The sequence below is a fragment of the Passer montanus genome, unplaced genomic scaffold (assembly GCF_014805655.1).
Source record: "Passer montanus isolate IOZ18808 unplaced genomic scaffold, ASM1480565v1 scaffold77, whole genome shotgun sequence".
Taxonomy (NCBI): domain Eukaryota; kingdom Metazoa; phylum Chordata; class Aves; order Passeriformes; family Passeridae; genus Passer; species Passer montanus.
In genome coordinates, this window is record NW_024372923.1 from 172,562 (window position 1) to 182,387 (window position 9,826).

At 44.8% G+C, this 9,826-nt stretch overlaps 1 protein-coding gene across 2 annotated transcripts; it reads right to left on the minus strand.

The window, feature by feature from the left end:
• Positions 1-647: 647 nt before the first annotated feature.
• EEF1AKMT2 (EEF1A lysine methyltransferase 2) lies at positions 648-9,140 on the minus strand. Of its 2 annotated transcripts, none has more exons than XM_039731444.1 (6): positions 9,057-9,140; positions 7,932-8,202; positions 7,495-7,609; positions 4,262-4,369; positions 3,223-3,439; positions 648-2,477 (listed from the first exon to the last, which is right to left on the minus strand). In XM_039731444.1, the coding sequence occupies exons 3-6, from the start codon at positions 7,591-7,593 to the stop codon at positions 2,350-2,352; spliced, it is 552 nt and encodes a 183-aa protein (XP_039587378.1). In that variant the 5' UTR covers positions 7,594-7,609; positions 7,932-8,202; positions 9,057-9,140; the 3' UTR covers positions 648-2,349. The 2 variants fall into 2 exon arrangements, with proteins under 2 accessions (XP_039587378.1, XP_039587376.1); XM_039731442.1 differs by having other exon boundaries at positions 8,137-8,202; positions 9,057-9,139.
• Between the last annotated feature and the right edge of the window lie 686 nt (positions 9,141-9,826).

Consider the following 9,826-nt stretch of genomic DNA (forward strand, 5'->3'; position numbering starts at 1 on the left):
CCAAGAGTCCCACAGCTGGGAAGTCATGAAGATTCCAGCCTTCAGGAACCTTCATGGAGCACTCCCCCAGCTTCCAGCAAAGACTTGCTCCTCCTAAATCACTGCTTATCCTTCTGCCTCTTTTTCCAAGTTTTTCAATTTAAATGCATAAACATTTAGAGATCACACCAACATGAACTGCCCCAAATCAAGGACAGTCTTGGACAAGTAATTTCCAAATCCTCGTAGTCAAAAATATCCCACTGCCTAAGTCAGGATGTGAGCAGCTTCCTAGACTCCATTATCCAGAAAATGCCAGGTTTCCAACAGAGCAGATTTTAAACAGTAAGCTTTCGGTTACTGTTGCCTTAAAATAAAGCTCCTAAAACATGTTTTACAAGCATTTTTCTGCTCTCTGGTGACACCTGGAAGTGCTTGGGACTGAAGGAATATGCAAACTACAGATCAGATGCAGAAATCCTTATTTTCAGGCAATTTTAAGAAGCTTATATTTTAGCTTTACAAGTTATATAAAAATACTACCCAGGGAACAAAAAGTAATAATAATCAATTCTGTGAAGAGGAGAAAACAATCCTTGCCCTGACCCTTCCATATCTTGTGGAGTGGGAATCTACGATTAAATTCCAACTAATTGATTAAAAGAAAATCCATGACAGTCCTGATTTTATTTTCATCCCATGATTAAATACACATCATGCCTTCATTAGCAAAAATTACAGATGAGAATAAAACAGATGCCCAAAACACATCTTGCCAGAGTCCTTGAAAATTAAAATTTTCTTGTATTAACTCTACCTGATGCCAAAAATGTCACAGGCTTTTTACTGAGGCTGTTATCAGTAGTGTACTTTGAATCCTTTGTGCTACCATGCTAAAAAAATTCCCTGCTGGGATTCCCAGTTACATTTCCTAGCACTCCAGCTGGCTGCTGGGCAGGGGCAGAACACAGGGCTACACCAAATGGTAACAAGCCCTTGGTTTTGGCACTCAGCTTAGAACCAAGTCTGACCAAATATGCAAAGAATTATTCATGGACTGAATTTTTTCAGCACTGCTGATAAACCATTCTCCCAGTTGAATATATTTCATTTTGCAAAAAAAGATGCAGCAGTAAGATTCCTATCTTGAAAACATCAACAGATGGATCACAGAGGAGGACTCACCACTGTGCAAAAGAATGCCCTGATTCCTATCCTGGGAAAGGACTGGAAGTATTTACTGACCCTTAAAGATCTCCTGAGCCCTGGGAACGAGGAGAAGCATGGAAAGCAGGAGAAGCAATTCCCTGATAAGCAAACATGACCTTGCCTGTGAAACAAAACCTGATTGCCTAAGAGGGCCTCCTTGATGTTTGAGAGAACAAGTTTATTGTCACCTGCAAATGTGTTTGTCGAGGCATGAAGAAATCTCATTTTCCTGCCTTTCAAGCAACAGCAATATTCTGAGATTACAAAACAGAAGAAATGAAGGCAACAAAATTGAGCAAAAGGATTGCACAGAGAAGTTTATAAAATACATACAAAAAAAAAAAAGAAGAAGGAATGGATAATTATGCTTTGAATTCTTTTGGATTTATGCAGTTAAAATCCACCCTGAGAAATTCACTGGAAAACTTCTTGTCATTGTGGCTCTAAAGACATTCCCATATAGCAGGTTAATAATGAAGGAGGCATATGCCACACACCAGAGGCTGCAACATCACACCTTTATGTATTCATGAGATCAGGGAAAGGAACTGACCAGGCATGAACACACTCAGGAAAGGGAGACTTAAAACACTCCCTCTGTGGGAAAAGAGCTGAGCTACTTCAGAGGAGATACAATTATGCTAAGTCTGAGAACCTCAGAAAATCTGAATTTAAAGTACCAACTGGTCCTTTTTTGAAAGTGCTGTGGATTTTGTATTCATTTCCCTCCCTAGCAGCTACCCCAGTGTTCATTAAAGATCCAGCACTTACACTGCAAAAGCTTGTTCCCTATTCCACTGCACAACAGAGAAATGAGAATTTTGCTTTGTAGGATACCTTTACCTCTACTTACCAGCACAGAAATGAAATATCAGATAATCTTTATGTTTCAAACACAAATACCATTCAGTTATATTGGTCTCTGTATTTAGCACATCTGATTTTCCTCTCTCCTGCAAACTTGCAGCTTCCCTGAAACAAGTGAGGTTGTAGCAAGGACACAATTTATGGGCAAATTATGCAAAGCTGAAATGTTTCTAGGGCAATGTTTTATAGTCCCTCAGAGCTCCATACATAGTATTTTACTGTGCACTCGAAAAGCATTTATTTACACACGTGTCTGAGGTTTTCTGTCAGGTTTAAAGTTCAGACTTTTCTCATCTAATCTAATTTGTCCAAGATGGATGGCCTCACTTTTTTCCTTTGGAAAACCAATGCTGTTACACTGTTTCCAATTCTTCCTCCAAAGCAAAACTTGGGTGTTGGCAGCTCCTCCAGAATATCAAATCCTGCCAGACAGAAATTGAAATGCTTTTATTAGAAGGAAGTTGTTTTATTCGCCTCTTGGATAACCCTTTGCAAACCATTCTTTATTCGTCTGGAAAACTTGCAAGTCAGTTAATCTGTGAGTTTATAGGACTGTATTGTTACACTGCACCACTGCTTTATACAGCTGAAACTCTTCCATGGATAATAAAAATCCTAGCTGGCTGACTTGCACAAATTAATGGCAGAAAAGATGAGAACTTGCCAGTAATTTTGGTTCCCCAGAAGGGATGGTTGTTTCAGATCCACACTGAGTTTCAAGCCTCAGGCATGAGATTCAGGAGCTGACTGGCATGTAAAAAAACCTCCTCGATGGATCAAGAGTGATAGAAAAGGTCACAGACTTGCCAGTTGCCCTAAACATGGGTAACAATGTTACCCAAATTTCGGAGCAATCAAAGCATGAACTGGGTCTAGTAATCAAGGTCCCAAAAAGTATCAGCCAGCCACACACACCTTCCCAGGGTAATTAGACTGAATTCCCAACCTCCAAAGCGTCAGGAAACCTGTCCTCCCTTGGCACTGGCAAACACAGGAGTAGTAATTCCTGAGGAAAACAGAGGGAGGACAGGCTGGAGCATTCACTAATCGCTTCACCTCCTCTAATCCTGATCTGGGAAAGTCAATATGCTAACACACACATTAAAATTCCCTCATCCCTTCCTTCAGCAGCCCCACGTTGGCAGAGGGCTCTGCTCAGCTGCCTACCTTCTCTGAACTGGTTCAGCAGCTCCTCCTTGGTCCAGTTGCAAGAGGTGATGAGGAAGAAGCCCTCTGGTTTCAGCACCCTGCCCAGGGATCCCACGTACAGCTTCCGCTTCCCCACCGCGTCGCTGGGGTCGAGGCTTATGGCATCAAAAGTCCCCTTGTCAATGCAAATGTCAAAGCCTGACAGCTCAGCTGAGGGTGCCAGGAAGTCTTCTACCTAAACCAGAAGTGTGCAGCTGTGAGAACAATCTTCTACTCCTGAATCTTTAATGCAAAGCAAGACTTTAGGATACGAAGCTTCAATCCCGACAATGGGTGTGCTCAGGGAGGGGTAACTCACAGTGCCACAGCAGCTTCTTTCTTCTCCACACACTGTGTGATGATCCATTTGCTGTAATCTAAGGCTCAAACTAACACACTCGAAGCTCATTCTTTAAAACATTATTTGTACTTTGATCCCTGCCATGTGCCAGGCATTGCACAAATGCAGGAGAACAGCCAGAGCCTGCCATGAAGAGATTTTACAGCTGACACACAGGAGCAGAGACATCACACAGGTAGGGAGCAGGAGGGCAGAACAGCACAGCAGAGAGCTCAGAATGACAGGCAGCCACAAAATCCCAGCGTGGCTGAGGATGGAAGGGGCCTTTGGAGGTCATCCGCCCCTACCCCTGCTCCAGCAAGGACTCTCAACCTTCCTGCTGTTCAGCTAATGGTGGGCATTCTATCACTTCAGGGTTTCTTCCTCTACCTCAAGTCTGAAATTCAGAATGTAGCAGCTAAAATACAGAAGTTGCCACTTGGTAAACCACTACCCTGTTCCAAGCAGGGAAACTCTTGTGAGCCTTAATGACTATTACAAACAAAAATCAAATAAAGACCAAAAATCCTCCCATAAATAGATTTATCTGGGTAGAGTTCTCTCACAAATGAATCTCAAAAGACATCATTCATGAGTACATCTGAATATCAATTAGCTCGTTTAATCCTGGGCTCAATTGCATTCTATTTCCTCAATTACCTTTCTCTCAAGACTTACCTTTAATTTAATGTTAGACATCCCTTCTTTCTCCCTTACTTTTTCTGAAAGCTGAATTGCAGAGGGTGAATAATCAATCCCTGTGAGATTCGTGAAGCCAGACTTTGCCTAGACAAAAGCAGAGAATCTTAATCAGTGTGCTAGCAATTGTTTTTATCCAGCCAGAACATTCCTTACCTACAATCCATCTCATCTCTCCTCCTCTAAATAACAGGAAAAAAACACAATTCACCTTTTACTCATTCTTATACGTGTTACCATTACAAGAACTCAATAGCTGAATGAGCTGAAATAATTTTATTCTGCCAATAAAACCTCACCAAAATGACTGGTGACTGAAAGCTGGTTTATGTCAAGTGGAAAACTGAGCACAACTGGGAAAAGTAACACCCTGGAGTGGAACAGGCTCTCTTATCTGCACCAAAAGTAACTTAGAAATCAGGAATTTTCAGTGATGACATGTAGACAGATGCTTCAAAATAAGGAAAAAACACCTCTCTGACATGTACCTTTGGAGACTGAGCAATTATTTGGTTTATAATCCAAATTTTAAGAGCCACAAGATGCAATACAATGCACTAGGATAGAAATCCACAGCAAAATCATACATTTTTCTAATTATTCATGCTAATGTCTATTTGAATACAATTATTTACATGCTGCCAGGTGTCTGTATCAGCAATTTTCAGGCAGGTTATGCACCACATATAATATCACACAGAGACTTTGTTAGTCTAAGTTTGTTGGAGATAAGGATAACTCAGTTTAGGGAACTCAGTGAGATCCCAGCAGCCCTTTGGCAAAGCAGGTGGGCTCCTGGCATCAGCTGGAGCTGGGCACGTGGGAGGGGAGCAGGGACACAAGTCCTTGCTCTGAGGTGGAGGCAGAAGGGACCAGCTCGGGGTAGAAGGTATAAACTCAGGGTATCCCATGTGTCTGGCAAGATCCAAACCTGATGGAAGAGCTCTGATCCTCTGGCCAGCTGCAGGCTGTCACAGCAGAGATAGGGAGGAGGCTGGGGTTTGGAAAAACACACGGAGTGCTGTTAAGCAACCAGCTGCCTGTCTGCCTGTTCCAGAGGCTGACACCCCAATTGCCAGGAAAAAGATGAGGAGTTTCCACAAGTGTCCTTCCTCCTCGCAGCAGCCCCTCAGGCCTGAGCTCAGTGCTCACCAGCTGTTCTGAACTGAGGGCTAATTGCAGCTGAACACAAAGACACTGTTGTTTGCATGGGATGGAGAACATTTATTGCTCAGGCTCCTGCCCACGTTCCTCCCCGGAGCAAAGCAGGCTTCCTCAGATGCCTGTGCTGAAGGTTTGGGGGTGGAGGAGTGGTTCCCACAACAGCTCCTCTGTTTGCAAAGGAAAGGCTTGAGTCACTTCAGGGAGTTCCCATTCACTCCTCTAGTCTCGGGGGCAGAGAAGGAAGGCTTAGAGATAAACAACATTCAATGCTGCAGAACCTGTAGGGCCTGACTGTGACAGGAAGGGATCCTTCACTTGTGCCAAACGTGACCATGCTGCACCCTGCAGCTGGCCTGCTGCCCTGGAGGGGATTTTACAGCACTGCTGCTGCTTGGAGCAGGAGATTGAAGAGCAGAAGGAGCTTGGAACATCATCAGCTCTGCCCTGAGTTTAGGGCTGACACCCCCAGTTGGTGAACAATCCCCACTTCAGAGATTATTCAATCTTCAATATTGGTGGCTCCCACATTACTTATAAAAGTAAGAGGAGGCCAGGGCTTTCTGTGGCAGCAAGGTTTCCTCAGAAGAGCTGGAATTTTTGGAAGGCAAAAGACTTATGTCACGAATCCAAGCTTCCAGATCCCTGGAGTTCACAGGGATAATAAAAGCAGCAAGGGGTGCCACTTATGTGATACTCATGTACCCTCAAGCAGCTCCCTTGCAGAGAGCTGCTACTAATGTCCTCTATGACTGAGCTTTTCCCAGTATTGCCATTTCTACCCCATGATGGAGTCCAACTCCAGTGGCAGAACAGTCCTGTGGTAGCTGCCAAAAGAATTCCAACTTGATTTCCAAGCCTTGCAGCTAACACACAAAAAATTCCTTTGACATCAACTAAGCAAGTGAGATGCTGAATTACTCAGCAAAAATAAACAAGGTAATTTTGAAGCCACTTTTCAAGAGGGAACTGGACTGACAACTTCCTATGAAAGAAACCACAGTACTGTGAGGTGCTTAATGTAGGGGAGGAGGGTGCTCTCACAGGAGTTAATAGTTTTTAAAAGCTATCAGGCTGTCATTTTCCCATTACAGTATGAAAAATCAGTTTCCCATTTGCAAGTGGAGTCAGTATAAAATGGAAGTCTTACAAATAAGATTTTTCTGTTGGGTACTTCAACCATGATAAAGTTATCACTGCTCTCAACAATTACCATTATCAGGATAATTTATCTTAGTGAAATGAGCAATTTCTGCTTTTGGTGACATAAATTATCCTCTGCTGTGGTGTAGCAGCCAGTCTCCATAAAGGCTTTAAAATCTTCTAAAATCAAAGTCCATGTTAAAAAAAAATTCCATTTCAAACTAGACTTTGACTTTCAGTCTTTCCAATTCCTACAGGAACTAATGGATCCAAAGGGGAATGCAAAACAACAGAAACTGTGACAATGTGACAGCTCCTTTTTTTACCAACTCCCCTGCAGTATTACACCAAAAAAAATCAATCAAAACCAGGAAAAAAAACAAACCTGGAGTTCATTAACATATTTTGCACAACAGAAACATCAGAACACACCTGATCAGATTTCCCACCCTGACAGAAATGGACACTTCTTTAAAGAAGTGTTAACACTTTAAAAAAAGTGCTAACAACTTTTTAAGTTATTTACATAAAATCCCTTGGGTTTACCTACTTTTCTGTATCAATTATGAGTGTTATTATCAGAACTGAGTGCAGAGAAAGAGTCTGGTTTTGTACATGAGGGTACTTTGTGAATTAATCAACCTAATTTCCTTATCTGGGGGAGTTTAAACAACAGTGGGAAGAAATGCAGTTTTAAATGTGGGGAAACAGGAAGAAAAGTTAAAACAAGGGATGCTCAGGCTGATTGATTTAGAAAAATACTTCCAATTTTGAAGCCCGAAGTATTGACACTTTTGGTGTTTCACACAGGTTACATCTCCCTGTGACTACCACTGCCACTTGTGAGAACTGTATTTAAACTGCTCTGATTCTGTATAAAGAATGCACAAACTTTGCAAAATACCAACCAATTCAACCAGTAAAACACCGTTCCCAGTCCCAATGTCAAGCACAGAGCTGTCAAGGGGGACCTTGTGCTTTTCCAGCCACCTGATTATGCGTGCCATGCTTTCTTCTCCAAACCTGGAAAAAACAAGGGCTCAGGTAATTAAACCAGAAGAAAAATGTGCAAAAGGTACAGCAAGTTTATTTCATCACTCACTCTCTCCGGCTTTTGCAAAGCCCTTTTTGCTGTTACTGAAGTAAAAGCTGCCATAGCTGATATTTCATGTTTGTTTTGTTCAGACGAAAATTAATCCTGCAGCCTTAAAATTCACTGAAAGACCAACTCTGGCAGGTGAAAACATCCATACATTAAAAAAGGAAGCAGCAAGGGCAACTCGTGTAGTTAAACCTGAGCTCAGGGATAAAAAGCACATTTGCCAGTAATATACACCTCAATTACCAGCTCAATTTCTGTGTAATGACACTTGTCCAAGTGCAGCTGAGCAATCTTCACTGTGAAATCGGGCCAGAGAGGAACTGCTGGTTTCAATGGTAAAACTCCCCATCATTTTGTCACCAACTCGTTGAATTGCTGTCTGAGGTTTTGCAATGTGTTTTACGGTAAAGAAACGACAGAAACACTCTGCAGAAGTTATTTGGTTTACCAGATTTCCCCGGTATCTCCAATGTCTTGAAAAGTTTGCAGCTCTCTTTCGTAGGCAGCATCCCAGCTGGAGTTGGGAGGGGAGAAAGGAGAGGATATCATAATTAATACCAAGAAATATTTAGATTAAAAGGGATGGGAAGAAAAATTGAAAGATAGATTTAGGTTAGATATTTGGAGGAAATTGACTGTGAGGGTGGTGAGGCATTGGTCCTTGGCATAAGAAGAGCATGAACATGTGGGAGAGAGTCCAGGGAATGCCTGGAGATGCTCCAAAGCCTGGAGCCAGGCTGGGAGAGCGGTGGGAGGATTCACCTGGAGAAAAAGCTCCAGGGAGACCTCAGAGCCCCTTCCAGTGCCTAAAGGACTCCAGGAGAGCTGGAGAGGACGGGGGACAAGGGATGGAGGGACAGGATGCAGGGAATAGCTTTAAGCTGAAAGTGGGTAGATTTTGATGGATATTTGGAAGGAATTGTTCCCTGTGAGGGTGGACACAGGGTGCCCAGAGCAGCTGGGGCTGCCCCTGGATCCCTGGCAGTGCCCAAGGCCAGGCTGGGGCTTGGAGAACCCTGGAATAGCAGAAGGTGTCCCTGCCATGGCAGGGGTGGCACTGGGTGGGATTTAAGGTCCCTGCCAACCCAAACCACTCCATGATTCCATGAAAGGCTGAGAACGCTCTATGCTCTGTGCAGCTCTACAGAATCACAGATTGTCTGCAGAGAATCCACACTCTACAGAATCACGGGTTCTCTAAACAATTAACCAACACATAAACCGGAGCTCGTGTCGAGAGGGCGCCTTAAACACCTTCCATTCCGCCTCCCCGCGCCGCCTTCCCCACACGGGCGGCTCCGCGCCCCGTCCCGCCCGTGCCCGCCCCCGCGGGGCCCCGCGGTGCCCTGGCCGTGCCCCGGCACTCACTGCTCCCTGGTGCCCAGCACCGAGGGGCCGAAGGGCTCGTCCCCGGCCAGCGCCATGCCCGGCCCGCCCCGGAACCAGCGAGCGCTGCGGGCGGAGCCGGGCTCGGCGATGCGGCCGTGAGGGGCGGCGCAGAGACGTGAGGGGTTTCTACTGTTTTAGAGCATTTAAAACCTAAATCCGGCCCGCTGCGGAGCCTGGTTTCTGATGTTTCCCTAAAATCCCGTCTGGCAGTGTCCTGGCATGGGGCATGTGCCCGCTCTGTGCCCAAGGTGTCGCTGCCCGTGGGCTGTAATTAAATGGCCCTGAAGGTCCCTTCCAGTTCAGGCCGCTCCGCGATTCCATGGAAATCAGTGCAGTGTTTGAAATAAGTCTTTATTATTTTCGATATTTATTCGTTGCAAATGTCACAGACGTTATTGCTGTTGGGAGGTTTGTTGCAAGGTGTTTTGAGAAGGAAATGAGAGTGATAAACAGCACTGCTGTTGCCTCCTGTGCAGCTCCGTGTGTGTGAACCGCGGCATTTCTTCCCTATATCGCATCCATCCCTGCCCTCTGGCCATGGGAGCCATTCCCTGTGTCCTGTCCCTCCATGCCTTGTCCCCAGTCCCTCTCCAGCTCTCCTGGAGCCCCTTCAGGCCCTGGCAGGGCTCTGAGCTCTCCCTGGAGCCTTCTCCAGGTGAGCACCCCCAGCTCTCCTGGTTCCAGAGCAGAGGGGCTCCATCTCCCTCATCACCTTTGTGGCCTCCTCTGGCCAAGCTCCAGCACATCAA